At 66.7% G+C, this 21594-nt stretch overlaps 1 protein-coding gene across 13 annotated transcripts; it reads right to left on the reverse strand.

Annotated features, from left to right (window-relative positions):
* Positions 1–1634: 1634 nt before the first annotated feature.
* Positions 1635–21590, reverse strand: TSPAN4 (tetraspanin 4). 13 transcript variants are annotated; one of them, XM_032639145.1, is made up of 9 exons: positions 21459–21590; positions 16784–16879; positions 13405–13484; positions 5627–5818; positions 4236–4310; positions 3246–3347; positions 3017–3148; positions 2863–2946; positions 1635–2109 (listed from the first exon to the last, which is right to left on the reverse strand). In XM_032639145.1, exons 3-9 carry the CDS (start codon positions 13465–13467, stop codon positions 2041–2043), a joined length of 717 nt encoding a protein of 238 aa, XP_032495036.1. In that variant the 5' UTR covers positions 13468–13484; positions 16784–16879; positions 21459–21590; the 3' UTR covers positions 1635–2040. The 13 variants fall into 13 exon arrangements, with proteins under 13 accessions (XP_032495036.1, XP_032495038.1, XP_032495040.1 ...); XM_032639147.1 differs by having other exon boundaries at positions 21126–21470; XM_032639149.1 differs by lacking the exon at positions 21459–21590 and adding an exon at positions 19109–19408 and having other exon boundaries at positions 5627–5724.
* Positions 21591–21594: the final 4 nt, after the last annotated feature.

Below are 21594 nucleotides of genomic sequence, written 5' to 3' on the forward strand. Positions count from 1 at the left end.
CTTCAGGTGCGCACTTGGGATGGTAGGTCAGATGCCCCCCACCTGCCTGTGCCAGCCCATCTCCCCAAGGCCCTCAGCCCCACGCTGCCTGCCGCACCCCTGGCTGTGGTCCCAAGGGCGGGGCTGTAGGCCGGTCCCCACAGCTTCAAAGGCCTGGTCGGGAGGGGAGCAGGAGGCCGTCGCACTGGGAGTGGGCGCTGGGCTGTGGTGCGGGGCAGTCTGCAGGAGTTGGGGCATAAGGGGGCAAGGCCAGTTGTGGGCCCGCAGCGTGCTCGGTGTCTGCGGATGTGGAGCCAGCTGGGTGACCGGATGCCGGGTGCCTGGGAGGCTCCTCGGCCTAAGCTTGGAGGACGGGGAAACCAGCGAGGGGGGTGGGCCTGGAAACCCCACGGACGCACAGGCCAGCACGTGGCAGCAGGCAGGGCTGGCCCCGCGTGTCCCAGTGGGACCTCAGTGGAGCCGGGGCTGCCAAGGCAGCTTGGGGGCCATGAGAGAAGCTGAGCCAGGGCTGGGCGTGAGGGTCTGGTGCCTGCAAGGCTGCGCCTGAGACGCGCGGGGATGACCGGGCACAGGCGAGCAGCGGCTTTCACCGAGCAGAGCTGGAGAGGTGCGAACGGGGACCTGGGCAGAGGGCGCTGGCAGGGCTGGGGGGACAGCTTGGCTGGACTGTGCTCACTTCCTTCTGCTTGTTTGCTGTGGTGCCTGAGGACAGTTTGGTTTTGGTGCGTGAACCACTAACTCTGTTACTTCTGCTGGAACGGTCCCCGGCATTCTGAGTGAGGACAGGGGAGGCCGGTGGGGCGTGGGGTGGGGGTCCAAGGGCCAGGAGGGGCCGGGCACCCTGGTGGTCTGGGTTGTGCCGGGGTCAGTGCCTGGCTAGGCATCACCAGGCAGGTCTGCCACACAGCAAGGATGCAGAGGGGGTGGGGCCGCGGGGCCGGCAGGAGTATGGGCTGGAAACTGAGAGTATGGGGTGCCATTTAGTGGGTCAGATGCCCCACAGCTTGTGAGGCCCTTGGGAGGGGACCACCCCCCAGCCTGGACCCCCAGACCCACCACCCTCCTCACTCCCCGTCAGTTCTGTCCTCAGGAAGCCCCACCCCACCTTTGAGGTGATTTGACACAGTTTGACCGTTTCTCTGATTCTGGGTCTTATGTATGACAACTGCTTCACTGCCAACAGCCTACTTACTTGCAAAATCCGTGAGTGATACTTAAGGGACAAAGTTCCCAGGAACGAAACAGGAATAGAAAGAGAACAGGAAAGATGGAGCTGAGCTCCATTTTGGGAGGACACCCCTGGGGGGGCGGGAAGGCCCTGAGGCTGGATGGGGGCCACCCCACGTTGGGAGAGGGGTGTCCACAGCACGGGCCGTGGGCAGGTCAGTGAGGCTCAGGGCTGTTCTCTGCCACGGCTTGGAGCCAGCCTCACTGAGGTTCTCTTGCCATCCTCTGCGGGCGCAGGGGCCACCGTCTGCCTGGCCAGGGAGCTCCCCCCGCTGGGCCCATGCACATCCTGGAGCCCCACTCCAGGCACCAGGCCGGTATCGGTGGCCGGAGGATACACGGCCACACAGGGCCTGTCTGGTGTGGCCCCCCCGGGGTCAGGGCAGTGAGAGACATGGCTCGGGGGCTGCTGCCCACACACTTTATTAAGACGCACGCAGAGCCGGCCGCGGCCCCGCTGTGGAATGTGGGTGGACGGGGCTGCAGACCCGCCTCGAGCACCAGGACCAGTGGTCAGTCCCTCACCTCCCACCCCAGCCCCCCGCCCTGCACAGGGCTGCGGGGGAGCACACTGCTCTGGAGGGTACCTGGGTGTAAGAAGCGCCAGAAGCCCCTCCCGACTGCAGCCCCGGCCGTGCGGCGGCGCTCACAGGCCTGGCTGGCAGCCCTGGGGGCTCTGGCTGCCCGGTCCTCCCGCCCCCATGCCTGGGCTGGTGAGAGGTCCTGTAACGGGAGATGCAGGTGGGGACACGGTCATCTCCCCAGGGGCGACGTCCTTCGGCAGCGAAGCAGGGGTGGCGGGCAGCTGGCAGCCTACGCACAGTAGGTGTCAGCCTTCACCACCTGGCAGTACATCGTCATGGCAAAGGTCAGGCCCAAGATCTGTGGGGAGAGGCAGGGGCTGGGCAGGGCTGCTCCAGGGACGACAGCCCGTGGCAGGCACCCCAACCCCAAACCACAGCTTCCCAGGTGGCCTGGAGCCCCCTTCCCTGGGGAAGCCTCGGGTAGAGCCTGCCCCCCACGGGCCCACGGGCCCCTTGGGCTCAGCCCCGGACCCGCCTTCCCTTTGGGTTGGGCTTGGCCACCCTGGGCTCCGCTGGTGGTCTCAGGGCCTACGGGTTCCAGGCTAAGCCCCCCGCAGCTGCCCTCTGCCCCTCACCCCTTAGGGAGTGTCTGTCTGGGACCCCTGTCTGCACCCCACAAACAGGAGCTCCCCCAGGGTCCTGGCACTCGGGTCTTGCATGGGGGTTGGGGAGCAGAGGCGGGCTGGCCAGACTTCACACCAGGGCCTGGGCTGCCCACTTCACTCTGCACTGGGCAGTCCTGTGACCACCACCCACCACGGCCACTGGGTAGGGCCTGCAGGAATGGGGCTGGCATGTGGGCCCTTAGTAGAGGCGTCCGGTCTGTGCTTCCGTCCACGCGGAGACGGCAGGGCCCTCTGCTCAGGAGTCCGGGGCAGCCTGTCCTCTGAGGCGTCCAAGGTCACCTCCCCGTGGACGTCGTCCCTGACTGTCCCCCTGTGAGCCCCACCTCTGCCTGGGGACCCACACTCTGCTGCTTTGTCCCCTGGGCTCAGGGCCTTCACACACATGCTGGGGGGCCGGGGCCCGGGCCGGGCGGGTCCCCGCGCACCTGAACCAGTGCTGTGCACAGCCCGAAGACACCCACGGCCAGCAGGTTCTCTTGGAGCCACACCTTCACCGTCTCGTAACACGGCTGCGGGAAGAGCAGGCGTCACGGGGGCGCGAGGCCGGCCCTCCACCCCCAGTCCCGGGGCCAGGCTCACCGCCTTCCACCAGGTGCCGGGCGCGTGCAACCCGCAGCTCTCACTGAACTCCAGGCAGCAGGAGTCAGGCACGCGCGTGGCGTTGTAGACCTCGAACCAGTCAGTGTAGTTGGAGACCCCGCAGCAGCGGAACTGTGGGAGAGGTGAGCAGGGACTGTGCGCCGGAGGGGGACACGTCCCTGCCCCGGCCACGCCCCCCGCCTACACGCCCGGCCACACCCCGACTCACGTCTGTCTGGATGATGCTCCAGGCGTTGGTGAGGCCCACGTTACCCGGGGTGCCATACAGGTGTAGGCCCTTTTTCAGGTCCCGCTGTGCATACCTGTCGATCTGCAGGACAGCAGGGCCACCCTGTGGCCAGCTCCACCTGCCTCGTCCAGACCCCGGCCCGCCCTGGCCCCCTGTGCCTTTTGTCCCCCTCCCTGCGGTCACCTCCTCCCAGAAGTGCCACCAGGCTCTGGCCTTTGCCCCAAGGTCTCCCTGGGCCTCCCGTGGTGCCGAGCACGGGATCCAAGTCAGACACGTTAGTTAACGTACAGATGGAGACGGACGGGCACAGAAACCCTCGGGGCTGTGTCTACGCACACCGGTTACAACCCACACGGCTCCGTGCGCCAGCCGAGAGGGCCCAGATCTTGGTTCCTAAGAGCATTCGTTCTCCAATAAAGGAACCAGGCTCCCTGGAGAAATGGCCGATTCCAGGGCTGGGGCGGGGAATCCCCAAGATGGGCCTGGAGCGTCTTCTAGCACCAGAAAGAAGGGAGGTGCTCTGAGAGGCACGTAAGGGACGTGGGAGCCGACAGAGAGCTCCAGCCGCCAAAGCCAAACCGGATGAGCAAAAAATAACAGTCTTGGAGTATAACCCAGAGGATAAAACACACGTAAATGAGCCCTCACTTGTGTAAGTGAGCAACTGAAGGGGAGTGGGGGATGGGAGCTTTTTCCCCTCCAGCTGACACGCAGCTGAGACAGTGGGGGACCCAGCCTGGGCCTCCTGGGAGCTCAGACACCTTTCTGGAGCCTCCAGGCCCGGCCTCCTGGGGCTGCAGTTAGAAGCAAACCCACGGCCCGGCTCCCAGTGTCTGTCCACGCAGAGCTGGGCGTCCCTGGCGTGGGTTCTCGGCCCCTCCTGCCTCCTTGGCGCCCACGGCGCCTGGGCCTCGCTGGGGGAGGTGGGGGGAGCACCCACACCCACACCCGAAGCGGAGACAGCCGTACCTTGTCGGTGTAGGCGAAGAAGAGGATGGCGAGGGAGGCCTCCAGCAGGAACACCAGCAGCAGCAGCACGAAGAACTGAGGGTTGGGAGGCCACAGGCTCAACGGGCCAGCCCCCAACCTGAGACAGGCGCCCCCAGCCGGGTCTGCAGCCTGGGGACCGCCAGGCCCCTGGCGCCTGCCCCACCTCCCTCGGAACCCTCCCGTCTCCATCCCAGGGGCCGTCGTCTCTCGCTCGACCTTGAAGCACACGTGTGTGGCCCGCGTCTGTGTCCTTGTGATGGGCAGCCGGGTGGAGGGACTCCCCGGGAGGCCCCATCCAGGGAGTGGGTCCAACTGCAGTGACCCCCCCAGCCCCCAGGTCACGTCCCCAAGGGCAGTCGGGGGGGCAGTGCCCACTCAGGGAGGACCAAGCTGGAGGAGCCACGACCCCTGACTGCTCAGACCGCTCAGAGTGGCAGACTCCACTCGGGCACCCACAGGCACAGCCCTGACGCCACAACCAGGCTGAGCAGTGGAGCCTGCCGGCACCTCCTTTCCCGCCACGTTGCTCCCCCAGAAAGGAGGGCGGGGGGCAGGGCCAGAAGCCAGGATAAGTGGGCCACACCGCTCTTTGAAGCCCCACTGGCCCCATGGGGCCCCTGGACAGAGTGGGGAGAAGGGACAGGGCCAGGGGAGCGGGCCCGGTCCTCTCCTGGGGTGCCCGATCTTATCCCCCCTCCACCTGGGCCCACGCTGCCCCAGCAGGCACTAGCCTCCGAACTCCAAGTCACCCCGTGGGAAAGGCCAGGGTCAGGGCCCCGCCCGCGCCCCAGCTTCCTCCTCCATCCAAGGGGCCGAAGCCACACCCTACCCACTGCTCCGAGGGGTCCAAGCCCCAACGGGAACATCTGGCACGTGCTGGACACTTGCGGAAGCTGCACAGATGGGGGACGTGCCCTCTGAGACCCTCTGGAGGCCCCACCCGTGACGAAAGCCCCATTTGAAGCAGGTGATTTAGGACCTGGGTGGCAGCCAGAGGCCTCTGTGCTGGGCACACTGATAGGTAGGGAGCCCGGCCCAGGGATCATTTTCCTCCATTATCTGTGATTAACATTCCCGCCTCCAAATCCATCTCCAAAGCTGAGGGTCCTGGGGGGCCAAGAGGGCTGGGACAGGAGCTGGAGAGGGAGTTGTGGGAGAGGGGGTCTTGGAGGAAACAGGCCCAGTATCAGCTGGAGGGGCCCTGCCCGGCACACGTGTGTGTGTGTGTGTGTGTGTGGGTGTGTGTGTGTGTGTGTGTGTGTGTGTGTGTGTGTGTGTCTGTGTCTGTGTCCCTCAGGGGAGACCTCCCCTGAGCACCGCCCCCCGCCCCCACCGCGTCCCGCCCGGCATGCCCCTCCCCCCGGACTCACAGTGAGCAGAAGGCATTTGTTCTCCTTGATGGCCCCGATGCAGCCCACAAAGCCGATGGCCATCACAAAGGTGCCGGTGACAATAAGCAGGTTGGCGGCTGACAGGGACGGGAAGGAGGAGGACAGGGTGGCGAAGTTCCCCTGCGTGGCCGCCAGCCAGATGCCGACGCCGAGGATGCCGCAGCCTCCCAGCTGGGCCCAGGACAGGGCGAGAGGGACAGGGGGGCAGGAGGTGAGCAGCCCACCAGATTCCTGTGGCCGAGCCTGGGCACCCTTGCTGCCCTGCTGACCTCCCAGTCTCGTCCTGTTACAGGGGCTGGATCCCCCCCACACACACCCTCGGCCCCAGCTCTTCCCTAGGAGATGCAGTCCCTGGAGCTCCTGCCGGCCCGCTCCCTGGCCCCCTCCCCTCGACCACTGGCGCTTTTATTGAACTCCGTAATTGCTCATTATTACAAAACTCGATTGAGACAGGAGGAAGAGGCAGAGAAGGGCAGGCGGTGATGAATCCGGGGACGGCTCTTGGCCTGGGGGCGGGGGGGGCGCAGGGGCGAGCCAGCGCAGCCGCCGAGGGCGCTGTGGCTCCAGCCCTCGGGACTCTTGAGCCTCTGGGTCGTCTCCAGATGAAACGGGAGCACGTGTCCAGGGCTGGGCCGCGGGCGGGCGGCCCCCACACATGGCTGACCAACCCCTGGTCCTACAGCAACCCGGGCTTTGGGAGACCACCTGGGGACTGATGCCTACGGGCTGGCAGCCCTGGGGGCCCTGCCCCACTCAAAACTGGGCATCACATGGGGCCCCGCACCCCCCGGGCCCAGAAGCCTCCTCGACATCTGGCCTGGACCCTGGCAGGGACCCCCCACCCCAGACTCAGGCCGGATGAGCCCTGAGACCCCTGCCTGAGGAGGCTTCCGCCTCCCCGTGGGCCTCCCCTCGTGTACTCACCCCACCCCCACCAGCAGGCAGCCCTGGCTACAGGGGTGGGGATGGGGGACACTGCTCCACTCTCACCCACCGGGGAGCACACACCGTGCGTGAAGCCGGGCCGGCAAGAGACCGCAATTATGGGGCGGGGGACGGTGGTGCAGCTCCCAGCCCAATAGCAGCAGCAGCTGCGGGGTCCCCGAGGGGTGGGCGCACCCGGGGCTCTGGCCCAGGCCTCCCACTGGCGTGTAAGGTCCCTCTGGGCCTCGCCCGGAACTGGCTAAGCAGGCCAGGAGAGCCCCAGTGGGGGTCCGGTCAGCTTAGGGCAAACACAGGGCTCCTCTCTGACCCCCACCCCATCCCTCTTTGCACCTTCCACCAAAAACAAGAGCTTCTGTCTAAAAATTATAAACCACCCACTCTGAATGCTCCTGGCTGAGGGTGGGGCCTGGGTGGCAGCGCTAAGCATCCCAGACAGGACAGGGCTCTCGTGCCCTGGCCTGCATCCCATCTGAGCCCTCCTCGGGGTGGGGTGGGGGCTGCAGCTCCAGGCGTGTGCCTGAGGGTGGGGTGGGGGGCGTTGGGGGGGCCAGCAGCCGGGCTGGGGGCACTGGCAGCGGGTGACGGCCCAGAGGATCCAGCCTCACGGCAGAGCTGGGCTTGGGCACAGCCCCAGGTATGGTGGGGTCTGCTGGCTGTTCAGAGATGTGTGTGCCCCCACCTGTGGGATGGGGATGACCCCCGTGTGGCAGGCCCCGGCCAGCGGTGCGGGGACAGAGCTGTCCACGGTGCTGACCGCTGGCAAGGCCACCATGAGGGAGCAAGGCTGGCCACCAGCGCCTCTGGGCACCCACACCTGCCCAGGGGGTGCCGTGATGGGACACAGAGAGGCTAGGACACGTGCTGGCTCCCTCAACCCTCCCACCCGACCTGCAGGTGAGGAACGGGGAGCTCTCCAAGGACGCTGGGGGAAAGGCTGAGCTGGGAGCAGCCAGTGGGGCCCTTGCAGACCTGCGCAGGCAGAGGGCTCCCCTGGCCTCTGGCCGGGACTGGGGCAGGGGAGGGACCCTGGGGCAGAGGCCAGGGAGGGCGAGCGTGGGGGCAGCCTCCCCTTGGAGGGAGCTGAAGTCGGGCCACTCTGGCTGCAGGAAACAGCGACCGGCCAGGCTGTCCTGGGCCCTCGCCCAGCCCACACACGTCCGTCCCCTGCAGAGCCCAGCAGCGCCCCCCTGGGAGGGTCACGTCTCCGGGCTGAGCCCCCAGGCCAGGGCCCCAGCGGGGTGGGTGGGGCTGCCTCTGAGCAGAGAGGAGAATTGTTATTTAAAACCAAAGGGCTGCCCAGCTGGCTCTGCCTTCAAGGGCAGCGCGGATGGCTCCTGTCAGCAGGAAAATGAGCCCCTCCGAGCTCCCTGGTCCCGTGGGGACGCGTGGAAGGGCACGGGGAGGATACCACAGCAAAGTTGCTGTGGAGGTGGGGGGGGGGCATCCGGGTCGCGGGTATCCTGGAGGGGCTGGGCGCTGCCCCCAGCCTTGGTGGAAACAAGATTTCTTCAATTAAGACTCCACAAAGCATCCTCACCTCCAGCTCCGAGGTGGCAGGAGAGACACCCGCCGGCTGTCACCCAGGTGCTGCTGTCACACGCACTGTGACGTGGACACACAGCCCACGTCCCTCACCATCACACAGTTTCACCCACAACACGCACACACATCACCGACACGCTGCCCCGAAGCCCCAGGCGCCCCCTTGTTCCAGTACATCCACAGTCATCAGAAGCCCAGCACTCACGGGACGCATGCACGTGGCTAATAAAACTACCTGTAATTTTGAAATATGCGTAGGCAGCTTTTAAAACATTTTGGCAGGAAGATTACAGTACAGGAGAAGATGGGCCCTGTTGGACCCAGACAGGACATCAAACTCAGGACAAGTGGGGCTGAAGTCCCGGGAAGGCTGGGCGCTCCAGGTCCCTCCCAGGACACGGTGGCCAGGACGTCAGCAGTGGGGCCACCCCCACCCTCCCCGTGTCCCACGCTGCACATCCCCAGCCCCGCTCATCGCTGCCTGGGCCAGACAGAGGCCCAGGCGGGGCCCAGGAGCAGACCCCAAGCCCACGACAGCCTGGGAGACGAGCCCAGCCCGCCCACCGGGGTCCCCCGTCCCAGCCCTGCGGTCGCCGGGGCCTCCCTGTCTCCCTCGCACACACCTGGGGCGCACACCCTGCCCACCTGTCCCCACTGGAACCCAGCCCATTGCCTGGCATATCCTCCCCACTTCCTGCTGTCTCTCTTCTTGTCCACACATTCTGGGGGCTGGCCTAGGTCTTGACAGGTGGGGCCACTTGGTGAGGCCCATGTGGGGAGGGTGCCAGCCGGCCCTCCACTGCTGCCCCTCCAGCCACATGGCTCAGGGTGGCAGATGGCCGGGCAGCTGGCCAGGTCCTTGGAACGGGGTGGAGGGCTGGGTGCCCACAGGGGCCAAGCCTGTGTCCAGAAGCCCCTCCCCCGGCAGCCTGCACAATCTTGGGGTGGGGGCCGGGCATGGTGGGGTGACATGCCCCTCCCAGCCAAGAACAGCCACAGGAGACGGGGAGAACACCTCTCTACGAAGTTCAAGAATGGCAAAATGTATCCCCTGTGCCAGAAGTGAGGTCTGCAAGTGCCCAAGGCCGGGGCTGGGGGGACTGAATGCAAGGGCTCAGGCACCATCCTGGCTGGATGCCATTCCCCAGGTGACATCTCCTCAAGCTGCCCACTGACATCTATGCAACTGACTGTCATCAGTTTCCTTAAGCTCCAGCAAGCCCCACATCCCCCCAGGCTCCAGCCCATCAGGGAGGTGGCCCCACGGACCGGGGACCCCCTGAGGCTGGTGTCCAAGGAGGAGGAGCGGTGCCTCAGGGCAGCCGGGGAGCAGACAGGGGGCAGGGCCTACGATGGCGAGGTGCGACCGGGCCCCCAGGCCTCTCCCCTGCCCCCGGCCCTGCTTAGTGGCTGAGGCCACACCTCTCTGCCCCAGACAGAACTCCCAGGGCCCCCGACCGCCTGCTGCCACCAACTCCCTAATGGGAGCGGGACGATTCAGAAGCAGATGCTCACGCAGGACCGACATCTTGTGGCGTACTAACCCCTGACTTGACCAGGACAGCCAAGGACCCCCGCTTCGGGCTGCCCACCCACCCCGGCTCGGGGTCCCCAGGCAGCAGGACCCCCACTGCCCTGCCCCAGCCTCTTGCAGGAAGAAACCGGAGCCAGAACACACAGACGCCCTCAGCACCTCCAGAAGGCTGGGGCCAAGGGAGTCACGGGTCTGAGGTCTGCAGGCCCCCGGCCCTGCGCCGGGACCTCCGGCAGGGCACCCTGCACGTGCCTGTTTCTCTGACTGCGGCGGGGCTGGGGGAGGTGTTCCCACAGCCCTGCACAGCCCTTTGCCAGCATCTTCCACCAGTCTCGGGGCGTCTTGCCCAGAGGCCAGCGACAGCAGACCAGGCCTCGGTCTGTAGCTCATCAAAGGGGGAAACCAAGGCCCCCCTGTGGTGCTGCTGGGGAAACTGAGGACCCCAGGAGGGCAGGACTTGCCCAGAAGCCTGGGCGGCAGGCAGGGCTCAACCCCCAGCCCAGCCACATAGACAGACCCTGGCCACACTGCAGGGGGAGGCGGAGCAGGGAGGGGCCCAGATGCAAGACCAGGAGGCGCGCCTGCCAGGGAAGCAGGGAGCCGGGCCCTCAGTTGGGCAGGTGCGGGTTGGGCTGCACGGCTGAGGCCTGGGTGCGGCCCCCCGGCCAGGGGGGCCCAGAAGCACCTTCCCCTTTCAGAGCCAGTCCTGCCTCTGCCCAGGACCGCCCCCAGACCAACAAGACCGCCCCGGGGCCACAGAAACTGCCCCTGGGGGAGCCCTGAGCACCCACCCAGAGCTGGAGACGGGGAGGGAGAGCGCCCCAGGGGGCTGCTCAGCCCCCACCCCCGCACACAGCCCTACTCACCAGGAGACACCCCTGACTCAAGGACCCTGGCCCTAAGCTGCCCACCACCTGTGCATGCCTGCAGGAGGGCAGCTGTGTCCCCAGTGGAGCTGTCCCTGCCCTGGGAGGGCCTGGATGCCGCAGGAGGGCAGGTGGAGGTCTGGGGGTCCGTCGGCACCGGGTCCTCTCCTCCCCTGGGCGCCCCCTACTGCCCACCGGCACCTTCTTGGCTCCCTGTCTCAGGGCACCCGAGCTGCAATCCCTGGTGACAACGGGCAGGCGTGTTTCCTCTCCCGAGATGGGCCAATGACCCACAGGCCACGCAGGACCAGGCCGATCCACCCCAGTACAGATAGGTGATGCTTTACAGCGCCAGTGGTACCTGAGGCTGGAGGCCTCAACCCTGCCCTTCCAGTCCCCATCCAGAAGCCCCCAGGGAAAACCCCGCAAACAGGGCGCACAGAGTCAACTAACTTCAGAGCTCGCCCCTCCCCCATCCTCAGCCGGGGGCGCTGCCCCGCACTGGGGACGGAGGGGGAGGGGCGGGCTGGCATTGCTGGAGGAGGCGAGCTTAGGCCTGGGAAGAGAGACCTGCCAGGCGCGCAGGTGCCCAATGGGGCCAGGTGTGGGTGACAGGGCCTTGCGGGGGACCTGCCTATGGACAATGGGGGCTCTGAGGTGACTCCTGAAAGAAAGGGGTGCCCAGCACGGGCTGGGGGGCAGGAGGAAGCCACGGGGAGGTCACTGCATCTTGACCTCCAAGCAGGTCCATGGGCCGCAATCCTCACTCCCACTTCCCCTTAGTTCCTCCCAAGTGGGAAATGGGGGGGGCGGGAAACCTACCCCTCCTGTGGGGACTCTGCACCCCCAGACAGCAAACGAGCCAGGCTCTGGGGGAAGGGGTGCTCTAGCCCCACCCCACCCACCTACAGCCTCTGTCACCAGCAGCAAGGGCCTAGTTGACAGCTGCGCAGGGCCCGGAGGATGGATGTCCCGCCAGCCCCCTGACAATGCTCACCACCCCGGCCTCGGCGTGTTTCCCATGGGCCCCCTCTCTGACCCCCAGGCCTCGAACCCCTCTGGGCACCAAGGTGGGGTGTGGAGAGGCCAAGACAGCACGCTGGCAGGGGCCCAGTTTGCTTGGCTGGGGAGTGTAATTGGATAATAAAAGGGAACTGGATTTTCTAGCCCAGGAGGGGATCCCAGGGGGTTCCTGAATTGTTCTTTCCTGCGATGAGGACGTTCATCCACGATGAGGACGTTCATCCACGGCAGGAATCAGTGGAGTGTGTCCGCCCTGCAGCTGGTACAGAGGCTCCTTCAGGGTTCACACAGGGCAGATAGAGTTCAGCCTGGGGGCCCATAAGGGTGGGCTGCTCTCAGAGCACAGGCCCCCTCGAGGGGCCCCCTCTCGTTTACCGGGCAAACAGGTACCCGGGTCACTGGGGAGGTCAGGGAAGGGGAGAAGCAGGTCCTGCCCACCACCTGGCACCATCCCCCACACCCACTGCCCATCCCGCAGTCAGTCCACCACCCTCACTGCTCACCACCATCACACCTACGGCTGCCAGCTCTGGTCCCACTGTCACCTGCAGCCTTCTGTCACACTGCCTAAGGCACACTGACCCTGCCAGCAGCTCACTGCTCACTACGCCTGTGCCCACTGCATCTGGTCAATGTCCCCCGCCAAGAGAAAACAGTCACCTCTGCACATGCCTGGACACAGCTCCAGCTGTACCCACCTCTGCCTCTGGCTCCTGGTCTCTCAGGGGGCTCCTCCGCTCTGGACCGGGGCCTTGCCCCTCCCAGGAGCCCCTTGCAGAGAACAACTCTTCAGGTGACTGCCTCGGGAGGGGGCAACTGGGGCAGGAGCCCCCCAGGCTGGCCACGCCTCCCAGCAACCCTCCCACTTCCCAGGCCAGAGTCCAGGAGAGAAGGGATGTGCAGAAATGCAGCCCCGGTTTCTGAGCATTTCGCCTTAACTGGACCTCATGCAAATGAGCTTACAATTGACAGCCTCCTTCTGGGGTCCAGAGCCCAGGCAGGAGAGAAAGCCACGCCCCCTCATTCCCAGTTGTGGCAGAAGGGTGGGAGCAGAAAGTGACCTTGGCATCAGCTCTCCACCAACCCTCCCCCAACCCAGCCAGTGGGGCCCAGGCCTGGCCAGGCATGCTCTAGTTGCTCAGGTGTGACACCTGCCACAGCCCGAGCCCAACACCCTCCCTGCCCTTCGGGTCTGGGTGGCAACTGTGTCCTCCAGTTTGGGGGGACGGGGGCCACCCTGTAGCACCAATACCTCTACCCTGGACACAGGCACCTCCTCTGAGCAAACCCAACCCACCTCAGCGAAAGTTATGAAAGCCCCGGTCTCCCGCCGACTCCTCACCCCGCCCAGGATCTGGTCCAGCCGGAGGGCTCACCCACATACACCCTCTCCCTTCCCTGCTTCGGGAGGCTGGGGACCGTCTCCCCTCCCCCCTCCCCAAGTGCGGTCCCTGGAGCCAGGAAGGCCGGTCTGCAGGGGAGGCGAGTGCAGAAAGGACATGGTCTGCGCCCACGAAGAGGGAGGGAAGGGGCGAGAGGGGAAGGCACCAGCGGCTCAGCGCATGGACAGGAGCTCACACCCGGTAGAGGCCAGGCGCAGGGCCCCACGCCGACCTGCGGCAGGTGCGGAACACGGCCGGTCTCAGGAAGACAGAGAGGGGAGAGGACGCGGGGCGGCCGCCCACAGGGCAGAGGCCCGGCGGACCCCAGCGGCACCGGAAACACTCCCCAGGGGCCGGTCCAGCCCTGGCCCCCGGCGACCCCAGGCACACCCCCCAGTCCGCGTCGCGGGTGTCCCCCCCCCCGTCCAGCGCGAGCAGCGACCCCGGGGCCCCGCCGCCACTCACCCAGAAGAGCAGGTTGAAGGCGAACATGAGGTACTTGACGCCCTGCAGGCAGCCGCGCGCCATGCTGCAGCGCTTCAGCTCTAGGAGGAAGATGAAGGACAGGTCCAAGTAGAAGACCACGTACTTGCTGCCCTTGGGCGACGTGTAGCGCGCCTGGGCCGCCTTGGGGCCAGGGTTGGCGTGCAGGCCAAAGAAGGGGCCGCCGCGCGCGAAGCCCGGCTCCTTGCCCGGCGGCGACGGGCTGCGCCGGTACGTGGACTCGTCCGTGCTCGAGCGGCGCATCGCGCGGAGCCGCCGGGGCCGCCCCACGCTCCGCGCCCCGGCCCGCGGTGGCACCGGGCGCGCCGCTCCGCTCGGACCCGCGGCGGGCCCGGGACACCGGCCGGCCCGCCGCAGCCCCGGCCCCGGCCCCGCCCCGCGTTCGCCCGCCCGCCCGCCTGCCCGCCAATCCTCGAAGGCCCCGCCCCCGCGCGGACCACCACCAGCCCCCTCCCCGCCTCGCCGCCCCGCCCCTCAGGTCCGACCGCTCCGCCCCGCGCCGGCCAATCGCAGCCCCGGGACGGTGCCCCCGCGCCGCCCTCGGCCCTCGGCCCGCGCCTGCGTCCCTCGCTCCCCTCCCCTTCCCCGTCCGGCCCGGGAAGCGCGGTAGGGAACTGGGGGCGGGCGTCCAAGCAGCTCTCAGTCCCGGGTGCGACGGCCCGGGCCTTGCCCAGAAGCCGCAGCGCGCCAGGACCCCAATGCCGGCCGGGCTCTGAGGCCTCCGACCGCAAGCGAAACGCAAAGCGCTATACAAATGAGGGGTGACCCAGTTGCTGTCTGGTGGCGACTAGCGGCATCTCCGGCCCGGGCCCCTGGCCCAGATCGAAGTAGCGCGGGGAATGCAGCTGGAACCCACCGGGGGTGCACACTCTCCAGCGGCCCACCCTGGGCTGAGCGCTGCGCGGGGACCCCAAAGCTCCCGCAGCTCACATAGGACAGGGGTCAGCCTGGGGGATCCAACCTGGTGGGCGGTCCTGGGAGAGGGAGCAGAGTTGCGGTTTGAAGGACAAGCCCCTCAGAGGGGCCAGGGCGAGGGAGAACAAGTGGGGAGGGTGCTCTGGGGCACCCTGGGTGCCCAGAGGGTAGGTCACTCTGTAAGGCATGAGGGGAGGTTTTCAGACTTAAAGGGAGGGGCCGGACACACAGGAGTGCAGGAGTCATCACTGGGCACCCAGAGACAGGCCGCATGCAAGGCTGGCGGCCCACTCCAGGCCCAGAGCTCACGCAGGCCCCCCTGTCCTGCCATGGTCCCATCTCCCTGGGCAGGGAGCAGGCCTGGCCTCACCGGCATGTGACATGTGTCCGTGACACATGTCACACAGGACCCCTCTCTGGTTGGACGCTCTGCTGCCACTGTCGAAATTCTCCATGTTTTTTTTTTTTTTTTTTTTTGTGGTACGGGAGCTTCTTACTGTCGTGGCCTCTCCCGTTGCGGAGCACAGGTTCCGGATGCGCAGGCTCAGCGGCCATGGCCCACGGGCCCAGCCGCTCCGTGGCACGTGGGATCTTCCCGGACCGGGGCATGAACCCGTGTCCCCTGCATCGGCAGGCAGACCCTCAACCACTGCGCCACCAGGGAAGCCCTCTCCGTGATTTCTGACCAAGAGGCCCTGAACTTCATTTGGCACCAGGCCCTCCCAGACACATCCACACAAGCCATGATGCTCCAAGGCCCCTTGCACCGGCGGTGTGGTGTGCACACGTGCTGCCGTTTAGACAGACACACACCAGGCGCAGCCTAGAAGTCAGAGGTGGGGAGACTCCCCTCAGCTGTGCCTCCACAGCCCACCCATTGGTGGAGGCCCCAGGCTGTGTGGGGAGGACCTCAGCATGGGGCCCAGATGCCTCCTCCCCATCTGCCCTGGGCCTCTCAGCTCAGCAGGGGAGCCAGGCTTGGGGGAGAGTGGCCACAGGCCTGGATGCAGCCCGCACCCTGGACTGGGTCTTGCCAGTCACTGAGGCCGCCCACTGGTGGCATCCACACCATCGGATGGTCCCAAAAACTAAAGTCCAAAGAGGGAAGGACTCGCCCAAGGTCAGCAGAACTCAGATGGGAGAAGAGAGGAAAAGAAGTCGGGGAATAAGAAGGAGGAGGAAGGTGGGGGTGGGGGGAGGCCCGTCAGTGACAAAGTGACAGACTGAGAGAGTGAGAGGTGCCCGAGGTAGCATGTCTGGGGGACGTCTGCTGGGCTGGGGGCCCAGTGAGGTCTGGCAGCCCTGCGGGGCCCTGAGGACCACTGCACCAGCCCTGCGCTGCCCTGGCGGGCTCTGAGGAGAGCTGCAGCTCAAGCCCCCAGGGCAGTGTCCTTGCAAGATCCTCCCTGAGCCCAGCTGGCCCTGGTAGGGAGTGGGGACAGGAGAGCCCCAGCATCCCTGCCCTGCCCACGTGCCAGTCAGCCTGGGGCTTCCCACAGTCCCTCCACCCTGTCCTCCGCCAAGGATTCTTTGGCGTGTCTGGACCCCTGGAAAGGGATACAACGGTGACCACGCACCAGGGGCCCAGGGGAGAAGTGAGCCTTGCAGGGCCCCCATCTGGGCCCTGTAGAGACCACTGGCCACAGCTCTGCCCAGAGAGCAAGTGGCAGCCGGTGACCCCTGGAGATCCTGGGGAACTCCAGCAACCTCTTGCTATCTTTCCCTTGGCCCAGCTCAGCCAGCCCCACACACCCAAGCCAGGGATGGACACTCAGGGCCCTGAGAGTCGCAACGCATGAGAGGGCCTGCGTCACTATGCACACTGGACACAGAGCTGACGAGGGCTGAAGGACACGTCTGTCTCCCCAGCCTGGTCACAGGGCAGGGCCTCTGAGGACAAGGGTGGGGTCCTCCCCCCGTTGCCCATCCTCCACTTCATCACACTGCAGCTCAGGGCGGGGGTGGAAGGGTGGCCTGGGTTCCCACGATGGGGCCCAGCACCCAGGCTGCCCTCTCCCCAGCCTCACTCAGCCAACACCATGCCAACGCCCCCAGAACTCCTGCCAAGCCCTCTCCTGTTTCTAAAACCTGCACCCATCACCCCAGGTGAGCCTGTGAGTCTGAGCTGAGATTAAACCAGAAAACCACCAAGGATGCCAGGGAAAATGGCAGTGAGGACGTGAGCACATCAAGGCCACCAGTGGGGTGCTTCCCAGCTCCCAGGGACCCTGTCCTCAAAGTCCAGCCGTTCCTCCAGCAAGGGGACCCCGGTGAGACATGCTGAGAGGGTGACAGCTGGCTGGCTCAGCCTCGGTCTGTCCCGGGACTAGGAGAGTATCCAGCCAGCAAGGCCCTTGGGCCAGGCGTGGGGGAGACCAGGAGGCCACCCAGCGCTGTCCCCGCTGCCCCACGGGCCGCGACGTACCTGGGCTTGTGGCAGGGAAGAAGGTAGGCGGTGCCCGGCGCCCCTGAAGGCTGGCCAGGCGGCAGGTGAGCAGTCAGCAAGGCCAAAGCCGGAGCTCTGTGGAAGGAAGACGGGCAGAATGGAGGCCGTGCTGCACCTCATTCCCAGCCTCTGTGGGGCTCTCCACTCAGGACCGGGTCCCTGCAGGGGCAGCTGGGGGCTGGGTGGTGGTGCACTCAGACTCAGGGGGCCAGAGCACCAACCAGTGGCCCAGACCAGGGGGCTGCATCCCCACCCTCTGGTCACTCAGTCTTCTGAGATGCCCTGGCAGACACAAGAGTACCCACATGCGGACATGCACACAGAGAAGACACATGTTCAGAGTTGGGGACACACACACGGACTGAGGGCCGTCCAGCCCCCAGCGGTCCTGGAGCCCTGAGACCCGCTGGCATTGTCCACTCATTCTGAGGTGCCCTGCACCCCACGCCCTCCTGGGTTCCCAGCAGACAGATGCCATGAGCCACCAGCCTTACGCTCTCCCCAGGGAGCCAACAGGCGATGACTCACACGGGGCTGTGAATCTGCGGTTGGCGCTCGAAGGGGGATTCTGTCCTCCCCTACCAGCCAGGGATTGCGGCACGGGGACGGGGGCAAGCTCACATGCCCCGCCCATCACACCTCACCCCTCAGACCAGAGGCTCCTTGCAGCCTGAGGGTGGAGCAGATGTCTTTCCAGCGGCCCAGGGGCAGGAGGGGACAGCCACACTGGCACATGCCCACCCCGTCACAGCCATGTCCTCGTGGGCAGCCCACTGCCAGCCGGTCCACTCAAACCCACACCTGGGGCAGACATGAAGCCACTGAGCGGATGGAGGCCCCGGCAACGTGAGACCTGTCCCTTCATTTACGGGGACGAACAGCACCCACCACGGTGGGGCGAGGAGGCACGTGGGCCCAGGGCCCAGGACCACCCCCCGAGCAACCGCTGTGCCCGGGGAAGACGCGTCCGTGGAGGGGTTTCAGGCCCAGTGACACATCGAGGGCAATGAGTGGGAGGGACGCGCCCCTCCCGTGTTCTTTGATGAACCCCCTGCCCAGGAGCTGAGGGGCCCAAAGCCCGTAGCCACACCGCAGAAGCAAAAGACCATGCATTACAGACCACCACCCCTCCAGGCCTAAGGCTGCGTCTGCACACCCCGCACCCCCAGACCCGGGCGTCAGGCCCTACTGGGCAGCTCCACCAGCACCCCCACTGGCCCCCACCCCAGAGGCACCCCTGGACCCTCCATGAATAACCTCCCCACCTCCTGGCCCCCACAATGCCCCTCCACGCGTCCGGGGCCCCCAGCCCCATCCTGGGCAGCCCAGCCACAAGCCTGTGGTCAGGGTATGGGTGCAGGGCCCGACAGCACCGGGCTGGCCCTCTCCCTCACCCAGGCCCAGCCTCCTCCTCCAGGAAGCCTCCTTGCCCCACACCCTGCTCTGGGCTTCCTTTGAGCACAGGTTCCGGCATGCCTGCGTCCCCCGGAATGGCACGTGCAGCCGGCAGTCAGGATGCGGGCTGAATGAGAAGCCCGTGACAGACACTCCCGCAGCCGTCCAGCCCTAGGCTGGGCCTTCTGAATTCCCCGGGGCCCCAGGGCGGGGACAGGCAGGGACCTGGGGGAGCGCGAGCCACACAGAGGTCGTGGTGCCTATCTGGCCAGACCAGGGTCTAACTCAGAGAAGGACCTCCCCGAACGCCAAAACAGAGCTTGCCCCGGAGGCCTTGGAGGCCGGGGGTGGACGGCAGCAGGGCCCGGCCCGGAGCACACACCCCAGGGGGCAGCACAAGCCGTGCGGTGTCGGCCTTCCTGCTGCCACTCCGACCCCCGTAGGCCCCAGAGCCCACCCAGGCCCGCACCCCCTCCCGCCTCCCCCCACCCAAGCTGCAGCCCCTGGGGCTGGGAGACACACCCTCCAGGGGAGGGGTCCCCGAGGAAGAGGCCGCGGAGGGGCACCAGGCTTTCCCTGGGCCCACCGAGGCCAACCCCAAGCTCAGGGCCCTCCCCTGCCAGCCTGCTGCTCCCACCGCCCCCAGGCCCCGGGGAGCACCCTTCTCCAGTGCCCACAGTGTACGTGCCCCACCTCAGCACCGACACCCCACCCGCCCCCTCCTGAGCGGTGCCCTCGGGGAGCCCCATGTGGGGCCAGGCTGGCAGAAAATCACATGACCACGTTCCCAAAGGCCACGGGCCCGGCCTGTCCACAGGGTCATTAGGCTGGGCCAGCTCAGCCTCAAGCATGCCTGCAAATACCACCACTCTCGAATACCACCCCGGGGGCTGGGGCCCAGAGGGTTACCGTAGATGCTGCAGGCGGGCGACCTCGCCGGGCCCTGGGGAAGCGTCCGAGCACCCCACTCACCCCACCGCAGCCGGGGCTCCGGGCTGAGCCTGGGACCCCCAGGCCCACACAGCCAGTATGGGGACCCTCCAGCTGGGCAGCGTCTGGTTCCACCCACGCTTCACAGATGGGGAAGCGGAGGCTGTGATCCAGGACCAGGGGCCAGGGTCAGCTGACTCCCAGCCTGTTTCCAGGACAACACTCAGGGCCAGAGGCTGTCTGCAGCTAAAACTTCAATCGCTGATTTCCCCTTGTCCCCTGCCTGCCCTGAAGTGACCCTCCTCTAGCAGGAAACAGGGCTCTTGGGTTCCAAACCACATGTGAGCACAGCCCTCCCTCCCTGTGCCCCCGCCCCCGGGGGCAGGACACCCCATTCTCGGAAAACCAGCGCCTCACTCTCCCTGCCCCACCTCCGGCCCTTCCCAAAGGTCTGGGCCACATCTGTGCTCACACCCCACTGCCCCTGCAGGCAGGCCTGGCCCTGCTCCCCCTGACCCTGTGTGGTGGGCTCCCGGGGCCCCCTCCTGCCCCTGCCCACCCTGAGGAGAGCCAGGCCCACGCCCCAGCCTGCCCCCCCAACACACACACGAGGGGGCCAGCTGAGCAGGGGGCAGGGCTGACCTCGCCTCCTTTGCAGGCCCCTTTGCAGGCCTGAGCCAGGGCAGAGTGGAGACGGAGGGTCAAGTGCCCCAAGGGGCCTCTGTGCACACGTGTGTAGGGTACCTGCACACAGGCAGCCACACTGCTCCCCACGGCCTCTCCTGGGAAATCAGGGAGCTGGAGGGAGGAGACTCCCCCAATCTACACACAGCTCTCAGAATTCCAGGAATGTCAACTTGGCTCTCGGGCCCCTCAGTCTCTGGGAGTAAACAACTTCTGGGGCCAGAGCAGGATGAGGAGGACCATGGGCCCCTCCTCCAGGAAGCCTTCTGCCCACACCCGCTCCCGTTCCTGAAGAGCTACCCAGATGGCATCCCAGATCCCTCCCCTGTTTCCCTCACCTCCACAGGTGCGGCAGCCTCTACAGCTGAGCCCAGCTCCAACCCCAGGCCACTGTGACTCAAGGCCCCTGCCCCCGCCGGGGACAGGATGTGTCCTGTCAGCCTGGGAAGGGGGGGCATTGGGCAGGGAGGTGGCCTCTGCTCGTGGCTCCGCACGTGGCAGGGTGGGGGATGGCAAACGTCACTGGGGAGGCTGTCAGGGCCCAGACTTCAGGCGGGCAGAAGCTCTGATCAACCTCTTCAGGACACCGGGGACCCCCATCTCCCTGCCCCTCAACTAAATCCAGACTCCGTCACCCACCCTGAGAGGACTGTCAGGCCCCACCCACCCCAACCAGAAATCCAGACACCCCAGACCAGCAAATGTGCCCAGACTCTGCATAGGTGCCTAAGTTACAGGGGCCACTGTGAGACACATCCACCTTCCTCAGCCCAAAGCTCACCTCCTCCAGCGAGACTTCCCTGCTTCTCACGGCACACAGCCACAGGATCAGGGGGCTCACCCCAGGCCATCTCCAGAGACACAGCCTCCCCTCCCTTTAAATCCTTCATGGTCCCTGCTCCATCACCTCCAGCTCCGACACCTACTCTGTCCCACAGGTACAGCCTCCAGGCCTCAGCCCATGGGTCCCCTTTGCCGGTATCTGTCCTGCTCCCTCACACACACTCGGGATCCCTTGTCAAGGCTCAGCTCAAAGGACACCACTTCCACGACGACCCCCTGACCACCCTCCGGTCCTCAGAGATCCGACGCTCCCAGATCGCAGGCGCCCGACTCATGAGAGCCTGGCCTGGGACGGGTGCAGCCAGCCCCATCCCGCACCCCCTCGCAGCCCCTCCCCCGGGAAGAAGGCAGGAGGGACAGGGACGAAGCGGACCGAAGCGGCACTGGGGGTTGGAGCGGCCGGCTGAGCCCGCCACCCGCCGGGTCACTCGCACCGCGCCCTCCCGCCGTCTGGGATACGGGCAACTACCGGGCCGGGACCGTTACTGTGCGGGCGATCGGGCTGGGCGGCGACTCCGAGGGTCCTCCAAACTCAGCGCAAAGACCCCCGGGTGTCCACGGGCAGCGGCTCCAGGTGGAGAGACCCTCCCCCCTTCCTGGTCCCCACTGGCCGCCGGTCAGCCGCTCTCCTCGCCCGCAGCGGGGTCGCCGCGCCCCGGCCCGGCCCGCAACTTGTTGCTGAGACTCGGCTCGTGCTCTGCGCTCGGGGCCTGAAATTCGCGCCGGCTCGGCTTGGGCCTGGGCCCGGCTCGGGCGCGCGGGCCGCGGCACCCGGACTGCATCCCCGCCGGGGGCGCTATACCTGCGGGCAGTCAGCTCGTCGCGCAGCTGTCAGTCATGCGGACACGAGAAACGCGAACGCCGCCGCCGGGCCCTTACGGCCCCGCCCGGACGCCGTAGGCCGGGATGTACCAAAGTGGCAGGCGGGGGGCGCCGCC

This window comes from Phocoena sinus, chromosome 8 (assembly GCF_008692025.1).
Source record: "Phocoena sinus isolate mPhoSin1 chromosome 8, mPhoSin1.pri, whole genome shotgun sequence".
In the NCBI taxonomy this organism is placed as follows: Eukaryota; Metazoa; Chordata; class Mammalia; order Artiodactyla; family Phocoenidae; genus Phocoena; species Phocoena sinus.

Bases quoted from the DNA above. Each gene is read 5' to 3' on its own strand.
- TSPAN4 (XM_032639136.1), bottom strand. From the start codon at position 13,686: ATGCGCCGCTCGAGCACGGACGAGTCCACGTACCGGCGCAGCCCGTCG. The intron at 5,819-13,404 runs GTGAGTGGCGGC...TCCTGGGCCCAG, and splicing joins CCTTCAACCTGCTCTTCTGG to CTGGGAGGCTGCGGCATCCT. The intron at 5,150-5,626 runs GTGAGTCCGGGG...CCATCTGTGCAG, and splicing joins ACAAATGCCTTCTGCTCACT to CTTCCGCAAGTGTCCAGCAC.